Source organism: Galeopterus variegatus, unplaced genomic scaffold (assembly GCF_000696425.1).
Source record: "Galeopterus variegatus unplaced genomic scaffold, G_variegatus-3.0.2 Scaffold8509, whole genome shotgun sequence".
Classification (NCBI taxonomy): Eukaryota; Metazoa; Chordata; class Mammalia; order Dermoptera; family Cynocephalidae; genus Galeopterus; species Galeopterus variegatus.
In genome coordinates, this window is record NW_007734620.1 from 47,875 (window position 1) to 62,013 (window position 14,139).

Genomic DNA, 14,139 nt, shown 5'->3' on the forward strand with positions numbered 1-14,139 from the left:
GTAGCATCAAGACATCCGATTAGGAAACAGTTGGCAAGAAAATAATAATAATAAGTCCCAACATATGCTACTTGACACAGCAAGCACCTACACATTGTTACTTGGACTTCTGCAGTTATGCTCTCCAGTGTGAGATTTAGGCAAATGGCAGAGAGGGCAGCCTCAGCCAGGAGCCTAGGCCCTATAGCATCTGCTCTGCCACTGGCGATCATGGAAGAGCCCTTCTCCAGTGCCAGCACCCTGCTGGCCCCTGCCCATGCATGGAGGTATCTAATTCTGTGGGGTGTGGATTGCTGTACTCATTTCGTAGCACCCAGCAGAGTGCCTGGCACAGAGTAGGTACTCCATAAATACTTTTTAAGGGATGGATGGAAGGATGAAGGAAATGGGGATTAGAGAGATTAAATGACTTGTACAAGCTCTTCAGTAAGAAATGGATACAGAATTCAAGCTCAGATCTGTCTGATTCTGGAAATCTAGAGATAGGAAGTCTCCTATCCTGAGGCATGACAGTGCCCTTGGTCTCAAGACAATAGGACATTGTCTTAATATGTCAACTCATCTTTTATTTTTGTTTTTTTTAATCTGTCTCTCTCCCTCCCTCCGTCCCTCCCTCCCTCCCTCTCTGACTCTGTCTCTATATCGTCTCTGTCTCTGTCTCTCTCTCTCTAGCTTCTTGATCCAGTCAGTGAAGATAGGTCGTGGGTACTTTACTATTCTGAGGGAGGAGAGTGAAATGAAAAAGAAGCAACAGCAACTTCAGAAACTGAAAGAGGAAGAAAGAAATAAATTCCAACCAGCCAAAAAGATCTCGGAAATTCAGTATGGGGACACCTTATTGGGGTAAGTAGACACAGTAGCTGTGGCACCAGTGGTTTTGGAAAGGACCATGGAGAGCAGAGCCTGCTGGCTGGGTTGGGCAATCGCAGCTGTCCAAGATCAGGAGCCCCTCCTTAGTCTGGCACCTGATGCCATCTTTAGTCTGGTCCCACCTACCTTGCCAGACTTGCCTCCTGGGATTCACTGGGATAACTTCTGTTACCTCTGTCTGTTCTCATGTCTGATCCTAACAGCTACACAAGAAATCTTGCCAGTCCCCAAATGTGCCTCTTTCCCTCTCCCTTCTAGGCCATTTTCCATGCTCTTCCTTGGGCCTTAAATACCGCTTCCCACATCTTATTCCGACTAAAGTTCTACTTGTTATTAAATACCCAGCTTAAATGCTGCCCTCACCTGATACTTCCTGGATTCATCCAACCACCTCCTGCAACCATTTGCACCCCTGGTTCCCATAACATGTGTTTGTTTGCTGGTTCACTCCATTCCACATCAACTTCTCTGTTCTAGACCCTCAGCTGCATCCCCAGGGCCTAGTCAGTGTCCACACAAAGCAGATACACAAAAAATGTTTGTCGGTTTAGCACCCCCTTTTGTAAAGGACTTTCTTCTGGTTGGGAGAGGACCATCAACAGACTGGTCCATTAAGACATGCCCATGCATATAATAATAACAACAACAACCACAGTAATAAAAACAGTAATGATGAGTGTTTACTAAGTGCTTTATGCACATCTATTTATCTAACCCTCAAGATACATTTATGAGACTGGAGTTTATTAGCACTATTTTAGAGATGTAGAAATAAGGCTTAGAAATGTTAACTAATTTTCCCCAATGTCCTTAGTTAGAAAGCATACCCGAGTCCCAAACTCAGTGGGCACCAAAATCCATGGATTGTGCCACTCAGCGTGGACAAAACCCTGGGATGCTTAGCTTATGCAGACTCAATGGGACACAAACCAGGGATGGAAAGAAGGGCAGAGATACAGGGTAGAAATGGCTTGCAGCTGTAGCCATTGTCCTGTCCAAGCAGTCATCTCAACCCTGGCTACCCAGAAGAATCATCTGGAGAGGTTTTAAAAATAGCAGTGACCAGGCTACATCCCCCATCAGTTACATTAGGCTCTCTGGGGGTGTCACTAGTTCAGAGTATTTTTTAAAGGTCCCCTAAGTGGTTCTAATGTGAAGCCACAGTTGAGAGCCATTGTGCCAGGCTACCTTCAGGAAGCCCTACTGCCAGGTCATTTGCTAAAGAAGAAACAGAAGCTACAGCAAACACCCCCTTTCCTCTGCACCATTTCTCAATTTCTTCAGAATATTAATTTCAAGAATATTAATATGCACTTTTTGATAAACAAGGGTCCTACCAATGGAATCATATGATATGTGGCCTTTTTGTGTCTGGCTTTTTTCATTTAACATAATGTGTTTGAGGTTTATCCTCGACAGAAAACAGATTAGTGGTTATCAGGAGCTGGGAAGGAGGGGGAATGGAGAGTGATACTTAATGAGTATGGAGTCTCCTTTTGGGGGTCATGAAAATATTTTGGAACAAGATACAGGTGAAGGTTGCACACCATGATAAATGCAGTAAATGCCACTGTGTTGTGCACTTTAAAACAGTTAATTTTATGTTATGTAACTTTTACCTCAATAAAAAAAAATTTTTAATAGAACAAGGGTCTGGTCTATGAGGCCCTGGGGTGCAAGGTGGACAGGAAGGGCTAGACACTACTGGTGGGGGACCTCCTTGAAGCTTAAGGTTCCAGATGATGGATAAGAACCCAGACTGCAAGACCACATGGGGGCTGGTGTATTTCCGGTCACCCTCCCCCCAAATTGTAGCCCTTGGGATTGCAGCTTATTGTGAGAAGGGTCTCCTCTTTTGACCCCTCATTTGTGCAGACCCTAGGCTGTGATTTCTGTCCCTCTTGCCCTGTGAAGCTATCAGGAGGAAAGTTAACCCTTTCTAAATTGACAAACGTCCTTAGAACCAAAGCAGCACCTTTGCAGCTACCCTCTCTTGTTTCCTTTCTCGCTACAGCTCTGGTCTAGAGATTCCCACTTTATTGTCAGCTCCTTGCCACTTTTAAGAATTTTATTTTATGTTATTGCTGTTTTATCTGACATTTTTTGGTTATTTTTACCCAGAGGGTTGGTCTAAATAAGCTAGCCTGCCATTTGTGCACTCATTTATTAACTCATTTATTCATTCTGACATGGGAAAAAATATTTATGATTTATACTCCCTCCTCTGTGCCTTTTAAGGAGTGGACAACCCAAGGAAGAACTTTTGTCTGTTGAGCAGGGTATATTTGAATGAATATAATATACCAATACAGAGGAAGAGCTGAACCAATTCACCTAAGAGATAGGATGAAGACTTCCAGAAGTCTGGCTGGGAGTGTGAGAGGGACCCTTCAGAGGGGAGATGGGGGGAAAGGCAGCCCTCATGGGGAGAAAAGAGAGATGTGTCATGTGGATTTTTACGAGGTTTTGCCTCATGGTGTGAGATGCAAATCTACTTCACTCTTTCCCAACAAGATCTTTAGTAAAATATCAGTGGTCGCTTAGGGACTTAGGTCTTGGCCCCTTATCTTGGTCAGTTTCAAGGCAAGGGAAGGGAGGCTACCTTGACACAGGCCCATTCTCGTTGAAAAACCAACCACTAAATATTGAAGGCCTACTATGTGCGGGCCCTCTGATGGCATGGAAATAGGAGGATTAAAGGAGACTCCCCTACCACATGCAGGACCACAACAAAGTATCACAGGGGTGCACACTGAAGGCCCTTAAGTATGCCCATCCGCTCAAGTTTAGGAGGTGAGGAGGGAATCTGGAAAGAATCCCTAGAGGTGTGAATTTAGAGCAGGATCTTTAATATTGAACGGAAGTTGGCTGGGTTACAAAAATGAGGCATGGGTAGAAGACATATCAACATCAGCCCACCAGAAATTCCTGCATCCATTGTGTCTGCTTAGGAGGGCCCAGGCAGAAAAAAGGAGGGTGTGATTGTGTTGTCTTTCTACAGAAGTCAGAAACGTTATTTTCAGAGCCAGCATCATTGAAGTGTTCTCTCTGGACCTTGAAGGGGTACATGATGCAGAGAAGGCCACTCAATGAGCTGGGAGATTCTTACTCTTTCCATGAGGGTCCTGAGAACTCAGCACAAATTCTGCCTTCCAGCCTGAGCCCAATGGCACTCATAGAGTTTGATACTCCCAGTGACACTAGCCAGCTGGCAGCCTTTCCCTAGAATAAAGAGAAGGAATGAACTTGTGGCTCCTTTTTGCAGGAGCTATACTCAGATTAATAGGAAAACCAACAAGCACTGGGTAAGGAGGGTGTCTGTTAAAGATGATCCTGTGGCTGTTTAAGGGTTCGAGTATGACGTTCCACTTATGTGGATGAGGTTTTTAATCCATGGTCATAGTACACAATTCTCCCTCTCTAATCCATGTTTCAGTGTGCCAGACATGGTTTATTTAAAGCTTAATAAGTTTAAATATGCATGAGATTGCTCTTCTCATAGACATTGGTCTGGTTATATCTTATCTGGTAGATTCGGTGCTGTACAGCATTGTTATTAAAATAAAACTAGGAGTCATTATTGCAATATAGCCATCAAATATGGGGGTGGGAGGGTGTTATAAAATAGCATTTTGAAATTGTCCATAGGGTAGCAGTTGAGAGCACAGTCTTTGCAGCCACTTCATCCATACAACTGTTTAGCTTTGGACAAGTCCTGTACCTCTCTGATCCTCCTTTTTCTTCAACCATATAGGTGGTACCAAACTCCCAAGCTTGTTATGAGAATTAGATGAAATGATGCTTATCACAGAGCCTGGCATATAAGACATGCTCAGGAATTGTTAGCTATTATTATGCAGTAAAGTGAATTTGATCTCTCTGGGCCTCAATTACCTAAAATCTTTAAATATATGGCTAAAAATCTTAATTTCCATGAAGGCTAGAAAGCAACCCACATCTAAGATCTATGCTTCGATGAGTATAATTCTAATCACAAAAGTACCAAAAATATGTGTTCATTTGTAAATACTTTTAACAAAGTATTTGATCTTGTGCATTACAAAAGCAAAAGGAATTATTTTTTCCCCCTCTGGATCTAAGATCATACAATAAGTTATTTTAGACAAAAGTTTTATATCTGACAAACTATGCAGGGAAAAAAGAAAAATCAAGCATGTCCCAAAAGATTTCTGCCTGCAAGCAGTCTTTCCCACTGTGCTCAATGACCTCGTTTCTCAGCTGCAGATTCAGCTGAAAAGGTGAAAAAGAAAAAAAAAAAATCAGACGAGTAGAATTTGTTTTATTATAATGGTTGAGAGAAGACATAAAACCAGAGATTAAGGGGTGTTGAAGCTGGGTTAATTTCTACATATTCTAAACCAAAGGGAGACATGGTCAAGCCAGTAAGATGGGGCACAGCATTGTATTTGCTGGTGGTTTCCTCAGCTCCAGGTTTGAATAAAGGGCCAATAGAAATGGAAATTGAGGGACATAGATTCTGGTCCTATCTTTTAGTTAACTCTGTGACTCCAGGATTGTCCTCAAATTCCCAGAAGGAAGGTAAACTCCTACTTGTGACCCAGCATCACCTTCTCCCACCCCCTTGATCCCATTCCCCACGCTAAGCCAGTGTGGCCTTTTCAAAATATAAATTGCTCCCAGCTTAACCCCCTCAATGGCTTCCATGCCTCAAAGGATAAAGACAAAAGTCTGAACAGGGGTTACAAGGCCCTGGATGGCCTAGCCCTTGACTAGCCTTTCCAGCCCCACTTCATAGCTTCCTCTTGCTCCCTCTGCCCCAGCCACACTCTCCTACTTTCCTACTCATGACATGCCCTTCACCACAGGGTCTTTGCATATACATTCCCTCTGGCTGGAAGGACTTCCCCTCCTCCATTTACCTCGTTAATTCCCTTTCAACCTTCAGATTTCAGCTCAGAATTTATTTTTGTTCCAGTTACTATTGCCATGAACAATCACTCCAAAATGCGTTAACTCAAGACCACAAACACTTCTTTCTCTCACAAATCTGCAATTTGAGTAGGGCTCAGAGGGGAAGGATTGTCTCTGCCCCACACAGCACCAGCTGGGGTGGCTTGAAGGATCCATTTCCAAGATGGCTCACTCACATGGGTGGCAAGTTGGGGCTGACTTTCTGCTGAGAGCTTGGTTCCTCTCCCTATGGGCCTCTTCACAGGCCACCAGCTTCCTCACAACATGGTAGTCAGATGCTAAGCGCGAGCATCCCAGGACACAGGAAGAGGCTGCTGGATCCTGCAGCCTGGCATTGTATCATTTCTGACACATACTATTAGGTCATCCAGTCACAGAGATGAGATCCTTCGATCTTAGTGGACATAGACCTAACTCTCAATTGAAGGATTACCAAAGAATTTGGTGGACATACTTTGAAATAGTCAAAACTTCCTTATGGAAGTATTCCCTGGCTTCCATTTCAGTCAAATTCCCTATTTTAAGCTGTCAAAGCACTGTGCACTCTCCCTCTGAACACTTATCACAACTGTGTGTGTCTAGTGATGCCTATCTCCCCCACTAGCTTCAGGAGGGGTTGCTGGGACTGTCTCATTTACTGCTATATCTGCAACCCCAAGCACAGAGAAGATGTTCAAGAAATATTGGTAGAAATTAATGAATCGGGAACCCATCAATGACTCAGTCAATTAAAGTACTTAGACTGGGGCTCATAAACTGAAAGGCCTTTGTGGAACAGGCAGGTAGCATGAATTAGTAAGGTGGGTGGGGAGTGAGAAACCAGGGGTGCTAGGTCTGGAGCAAGCCAGGAATGACACGCCTCATGCAAAGCAGGCAATGATCCTCTATCCTCGGCTCCAGCTGATTCTTGCCAGTGGGAACACAGGTCCAGAGTGGCCAGAGCCTTCAAGTTTTAAAAGCCAAAGCTTTTCAATATTTATATGAAATCTCCCAATTTTAAAATATAGACAATTGATTCAAATACATACACACACACAAACACACAGTAGGCTAATTAAAATATGTCTGTGGGATGAATTTGGCCATGGCCAAAACAATATATATGCTCTGACTCAGGCATGCAAAATATATATATATATATTTTTTTTTTTTCTACAACTGAAATGACTTGCTCCATGATGGTAAGATCAAAAAAAAAAAAAAAAAAAAAACATTTTAATATGGTATTCAACTGCTGTTTCTAGAACACAGCTGAAAATATTTCTTGACTGGCCCTTTAAGAAAACATTTCCAAACCCTAGTGTAATATACTAGTATACCACATAATTTGCCTATTTTTCTTGTTTATTCTCTTTGCTCTTCCAGTAGAATATACACTCCATGAGGGCAGGGATTTTTAGAAGATGGGTCTTCAAAAAGTTCATGGAAGGATTCATAATATCTTTTAATTCCATTTTTCCATTTAATTCCATTTTCCACTTTTTGAAGTACCCTCATATGCCCTGGTCACAAACTGCATCTAGAACCTTCATCTCTCAAGCCACAAATTATTTCCTGGCACCTAGAAGGTGCCCAGTAATATCTGTCAAATAAACCCAGGCAAGAGAAAAAAGCATCTAACGCTGCTGTTCATCGCTCACATTGTTCCTCTTTCTGCTTTCGTTCAGCACGTACGACGACGAGAAGTTTAAGAAGCTGGGGGCTGGAGTCACACTTCGCCCGTTCACCCCTGTCCACAGCTGTATCATTTCTCCCTCCCTACCGGAGGCTCACGTGTAAGTAGTCTCCCCTCCAGTTCATTTGCCTTGCTAGCTTATAAACTGAAGCCGAGCTGAAATGGCTCAAAGAGCTAATGTGTCAGGAGCCATTGAGCTGTTTCTTTGTCCTCTTGAAAGGGACATTGTGCCTGGAGCTGGCAAAGCTATTTGGCATATAAAAATAACAGAAAGTAGATACGGTGGTTTAGAGCTAAGTGGAGAATCAGCTGCAACTGAATCATCCCATTTCTTACCAACCCAGATGCTCTAATGTCAAATAGTTTGCAAAGCCTGATAAAAACCATGTGAGAACGTTTCTGCCAGTGCTCAGGGGACATGTGTTTCCCAAGACTCAAGGAGCTATTCCCCAGAGAAGCCCTTCTAGTCTTCTGACCCAAGGCATGAACACATCATTGCAAGGTGTAATAGACTAATCAAACCTCCAAAGAATACTCTTGCTTTCTAAAACCTTGACATCTTGTTCCCCTTGTGTCTATTCCAAAGAATCCCAATATTTTCTTTTTCACTAGTTGACACTTTTCAATTGGAAAATTTCAGGCACAGAGATACAAGCTGTTGACTTTTGGGCAGGGTTTCTCAGCCTCGGCACTATTGAAATTTGGAGAGGAATAATTAATTCTTTGCTGTAAAAGGCTGTGCTGTGTATTGTTGGATGTTTAGCAGTACCCATGGCCTCTACCCATTAGATGCCAGTAACTTCCTTCCCCCCAACTGACATAGCCAAAAATGTCTCCAGATATTACCAAATGTACCCTGGGGGCAAAATTTTACAATCCTCCCCACCCCACATTGAGAACCACTGCTTTAGGGCAATGAATTCATTCTGGGCAATAGTGCAATGGATTCTAGACTGTCTGCTCATTTGTCAAATATTTATTAGGCTCCTACAGTGTTCACAGTGATAATGGCCACTACTGACCACTCCATAGGTATGATCTCATTCAGTCCTCTCAGCAGCCGTATTGTGTAGGTATATTATTATCCCCTCTCTGCAGATGAGAAAGCAGAAGTGCAGAGAGGTTTATTCACTTGCCCAAGGTCACAGAGCTCAGCATGTTGCTGCACTGTGATTTAAGCCAGGTCTGTCTGACTTCAGAGCCCAAGCTTTCATCACCACACACTACACAGAATGTGTATCCTAATGCTTTGCTTTTGAGGAGCTCAAAATAAATTTGGAGAGCCAAGTCTCCTATACTTGAAGAGTGAGATAATGCAAGAGTAAAATTATAGAACAAGATGGCAGACAAAAGAAGATCATTAATAACAGCCCTTAATTCATGGATGAAAGATGCAACAACCAATCACCAACACCATCATCATCATCATCACCATCATCATTATCACCATCACCATCATCACTATCATCATCATCACCATCATCATCATCACCATCATCATCATCACCATCATCATCATCGTCACCATCATCACCTCATATTGAACACATCCTTATCCCTCCCTAATATTCCAGCTCTTTGATGAGCCCCCACCTCACCCCACCCCATTTTCCTGCTACCTCCCTTTAATTGATATTATGATTGGCTTCTCAGTAGACCTATTTGTTCAGGGACATTCCACCTGGTAGCCTAACCTTGGTTGTTCTTAAAGCATCTCCTTGCAAAAACAGGCCTTGCAATTTCTCATAATGTCCCTTGGAAACACCTGCACCTCTGCCATCTCTCCCATGGACAAGCCTTCTGAAACCAAATAGTTTTCACTTGCATCCTAATGATCTAGGGATGGAGAGGATGCCTGGGAAATTGCATGTTCCTGCGCCCCACCCATGATTTATTTGGACTGAGCAAACTGAGGCTTAAATCAGCTACAAAATGACTGGAGAGTTTCTTGCCCCTTTTCCTTCAATGCCAGATGAGGAAACTAAAGCCCGGAAAGGGGGCAGAAACTGCCAAAGGTTTCACAACAGGATTCTTGATCTCCTGACTAGCAAGTCAGATCTTTACATGAGGTATTTTACATAGGTTATCATAATTATTACTATTATTATTATCGTCATCATCATCAGAGTGGATGTTGTTATTATTTGTTACACCTAGACCAGGGGTCAGCAAACTTTTCCTTAAAAGGCCAAACAGTAAATATTTTAGGCTTTGCAGACCAGATGGTCTCTCTTGGAACCACTTAACTTTGCTGTTGTATTATGAGAGCTGCAACAATGGATATGGCTGTGTTCCAATAAAGTTTTATTTACAAAAACAGGTGGTAGACCTACTGGCTGTAGTTTGCTGACCCCTGCCCTGGACTGAAGGCTGGCCTTTCTTCTCCTTGGTTTTAAGTCTCTGGCCATATTTAATGACTCTATCAGTAATCTGTGGCTGTATTACAGGCCACCTCAACCTGGAGTGGCTTAAAAAATAACATCCATTTATTATTGCTCCCAAGGCCACAGATCAGCTGAGTGGTTCTGCTGGTCAGGTTGGCTCAGCTGATCTTGGCTGGGTTTGCTTATGTGTGTGCACCCAGCTGATGGGTGAGCTGGAGGTTGGCTGATCTAGGATGGCCTCATTCACAAGTTTGTTGGTTGATTGGTTGGTGGCTAGGGTGACAGAAGTGTCTCTCAATATCCAGCAGGCTGGCCCAGGCTTGTTCACATGGCTGTCAAAAAGGGTTCCAAAGACAAGAGCCTAAGTACCCAAAGTCCCTTGAGGCCTAGGCTCAGAATGGACACAATGACCCTTCCACCACGTTCTACTGGCCAAAACAAGTTATCAGGCCAGGAGTTGGAGGGAGAACTCCACCTCTTGATGAGGAGAAGCAGTGAAGTCACATGACAAAGTGTGCAAGGTAGAGAGGGATGGCACTGCTGTGATCGGTCTACGAAAAGGCACCAGGGCAGGCCCTGCCTGGTCAATTTCTGAATTCAAAGTCATCACACCAGCCAATGTGGATCAGAGCCTGGTCAGTCCCTTCAATCTCAATGTGATTGATCCCAAAACTGACAGATAATTCGGAATTGACTGTGTGCTGTGTGGGGATCAATTCAATCATATCACAGGAGACTTGACCTTTATCTTTAAAAAGCAGGGGGGAGTCTCTAGGAATGAGAAGCAGCCCTTCATTTCCACTGAGGTGACTGGGCTGTCTCTCACAGCCTTTTGTGAGTGACTGTGCAGCAAGAGCAGTGCCTGCAGCCTGTGTCCAGATTTGTCCTTGGCAATCGGCATGGGGTGCTTGGAATGGCTTTGTAGGCATTTGCCGAGTTCTCTTAGTAAAAGAAAAAAAAAAGTTTTCTTCTCAGAGATGTGTATACCCACTGGTATTCTGGTTGGTATGGCAGTTTTAATAGAGTTAGCTATTCAGGTGTGCTGACCGCTGGTGCTCACCACATTTCTGAGCTCAGGGATTTCAGAAGCAGGTTTTGTGCATTTCTGTTCAGGATTACTTTTCTTTCTTTCTTTTTTTTTTTTTTTACCTATTATGCCCTGCATTTAAGAAAATAAATGCTTTCTATTTTAATTTGATAAAATCCAAGATACTGTGCTATGACCTGAAACATGATCATTATGACAAGGGACTGATTTCTATCAAGCGTGTTTCTGGGGACTTTTTAAGTTTGTTTCACTGCAGATTAGATGAGCGATCATCAGGTCTAAGGTACATTTCATAAACAGAGAAAAAGGTCCAGACCCACTGGATGAAACCCAATTCTGTTGAAAAGGAAGAGCTCTGCCCTGTAATAATAGACAACATCAACATCACAGTTAAAAGCAGTTCAGGAACCAGACTGCCTGGGCTCAGAATCCAGCTCTGCCATTTGCTGGCCTCTGTGAACTTGGACAAGTTACAGGGCCTTCTATGCTTCGGTTTCCTCATCTGCTAAGTGAGGATAATCATAGTACCTTCATCACAGGGTTTTATAGGTATAAAAATAGTTAATGGATGTTGACCACTTCAAACAGGGTCTGGTCCAGAGTAAGCACTCTATGGGAAGTATTTACTATTATTTTTATTTTGTTATTTTTATTACTCTTCATTAGCTCAGTGGTTCTGTAAATAAGAATTGTGCCCAAGTTATCAGCTCAGGAAAATGTCAGGTCTGAACCAATTCATTCCCACCATCTTCTATTTAGTAACCAGAAATACGTTAAGCCTCGTCTATGCCAGGCACAGTGTACCCTGTGGTGGACAAGACTCTGTAGCTTGCAGGCTCATGGGCTGGACAGACAAGTAGATAATTAGTTACAATAGAGCAGGGACCTGAAGTGTGGGGAAAGGGGATACATTGTAGGAATGGGAATGCTTTAGAATCTCCTTGGAGAAAGCCTAACCCAGACCTAAAGCAATCAAGGAGAGCTTCCTGATGGAGGTGTTAGCTTAGCTGAAGCCCAGTCACTGAGAGACAAAGAAGGAGAAGAAAGATGAATATGCATTTTATAGGTGAGAAAACTGGGGCTCAGGGAAGTAAATTAATTTGGCCAAGGCCACATAGCTAGTAAATGGCAAAGCCAGGATTTTAATCCAGATGGCACAAAGAAAGAGCATGGTGAGCTTGAGCAACTGAGAAGATCTGGGCCAGGCGACAGATGGTAGCACAAGAGGTGAGGGGGATGTCTCGAGGCTGGAGAGGTGCACAGGAGTCTTGTGTGTCATGGTGTATTAGTTCGCTCAGGCAGTCATAGCGAAATACCAGACTAGGTGGCTTGGACAACACAAACTTATTTTCTCACGGTTCTAGAGGCTGGAAGTCCAAGATCAAGGTGCCATCAGGGTTGGTTTCTTCTGAGGCCTTGCTCCTTGGCTTGCAGACAGCTGCCTTCTCTTTGTGTCCTCACATGGCCTTTTCTCTGTGCATGCATCCTTGGTGTCTCTTTGTGTGTCCAAATTTCCTCCTCTTATAAAGACACTGATCATATTGGATTAGGGCCCACCCCTAATGGCTTCATTTTAACTGAATCACCTCTTTTAAGGCCCTATCTTCAAAGATGAGGGTACTTCAAAAAGTTCATGGAAAAATAGAATTGAAAGATAATGCGAATCCTTCCATGGACTTTTTGAAGACCCCTCGTACAGTCACACTCTGAGGTACCGCAGTTAGGGCTTCACCATGTGAAGTTTGAAGGTCCACAATTCAGCCCACTACAGATGGTTTAGGGAGTTTGAAAATTTTGAGCAAGGGAGAGAGAGGGTCAGGATTCTGTTTATTCTTGTCACCTGCAGAAATGAATCTGATGTTCACATGTCCCACATCCCCACCACCACCCTGTGACCAATCAGACCTCATCTACCAATTAACTCCCTTTGCTTATTCCCTGCCCCACCCCGCACATCCCAAAGCCAGGCCTGCAGGGGCTCCAAGAAGTAAAACAGAAGAGGGGCTGGGATGTCCCTAGCCTTTTGCAACTTCCTAGGATTGTAGTGAGGGAGTAGCAAGTTGTTTATGGCCCAGTGCCAGGCCAGGCACATGGCACAGTGAGCTGCTGCTATTCGCTAAGCACTGGACAAGGCCCATGTGCCCAGAGCCACCAAAATACTGTTACCGGTAGGGCCCAAGACGGTATTAAGGGGGAAGAGAGAGACCAGAACTGAAGGGCTTGTGGGCATATAGGTCCTTTAAATTAGAAGTGAGGGAAGAGGAGGTGCTTAGTACATAATTTGTGGAAGGAAAATGGTCCAGAGAAGGAAAGAGAGAAAGAGCTGCTGACTGTAGTTTTCCTAAGCCCTGGCAGGCACAGCCACCCCAGCACATGGGGCAAGGGAGTGGGGAGTGGGGCATTTCCCCATCAAGCTGGGTGAAATGGACCCTGTCAAGGGATACTCTCATCTACACTTGACGCCAGGGCTTAGTTTTAGGCCTTACCTTCTGAAGCAGTCTGTTCCTGGAAACAGGGAGGGTAGATTCCTTCCTGCCCCTGGGAGTGTCAGGCCTAAGAACCCTGGGGAGTGTTGATCAAGGCGGTTTCAGAGAAGAGCAATTATACAGGTTGGTAATGGAGGCATCTCGCCCATTAGTGTAAGAGGAGAAATGATGGGGGAAGGAGGGTGGCTGGCCAGGACTCCACCTTGTTTCCAGGAAAAATGCAGGCAGCAGATTAACCCTCTCCTGACCTCGCTCGCAGAGTGACCACTGCATTTGCTTCATTGGCACCTAATCAGAGCTCAAGCCATGAGAGCACGGTCTCTGAGGTTAAACAGACCGTGGTTCAAATCATCATTAATCCTAGCAGCATGACATCAGGTAATTCACTTCATCTCCTTGAGCCTCAGTTCTCTCCTCTCTAAAGAGAAGGTGGGAACAGTACCCTCCTCGAGGGTTGTTGTGAGCATTAAATGAGATATTCAGACATCATCTCTGTCATCAACAACCCATGTGACCTTGAGCAAAATGATTGAACCTCTCTCAGCCTCAGTTTCCCCTTCTCTAAAATGTGAATAATAATTCATACCTCAGCAGGTTGTTGGGAGAATAAAAAAATGTGTATAAAGTGCCCCAGTCAATGCCTAGTTCATTGTTAAGTGTTTAATACAAAGTGTCCAAAAAATCAGGAAATGTAAATTAGACATATTTTTAAATAGTGTTTTA

General features: G+C 43.7%; 1 protein-coding gene across 1 annotated transcript in view; it reads left to right on the forward strand.

The window, feature by feature from the left end:
• Nucleotides 1–210: 210 nt before the first annotated feature.
• The window catches only part of LOC103608513 (coiled-coil domain-containing protein 60-like), a gene marked incomplete at its 3' end in the record, with an annotated part of 41,720 nt that continues 27,791 nt past the window's right edge, over nucleotides 211–14,139 (forward strand). Inside the window, exons 1-3 of the mRNA XM_008592941.1 lie at nucleotides 211–266; nucleotides 673–843; nucleotides 7,491–7,598. Coding sequence (XP_008591163.1) covers nucleotides 211–266; nucleotides 673–843; nucleotides 7,491–7,598 — 335 coding nt within the window. The remainder of the gene's footprint in view (nucleotides 267–672; nucleotides 844–7,490; nucleotides 7,599–14,139) is intronic.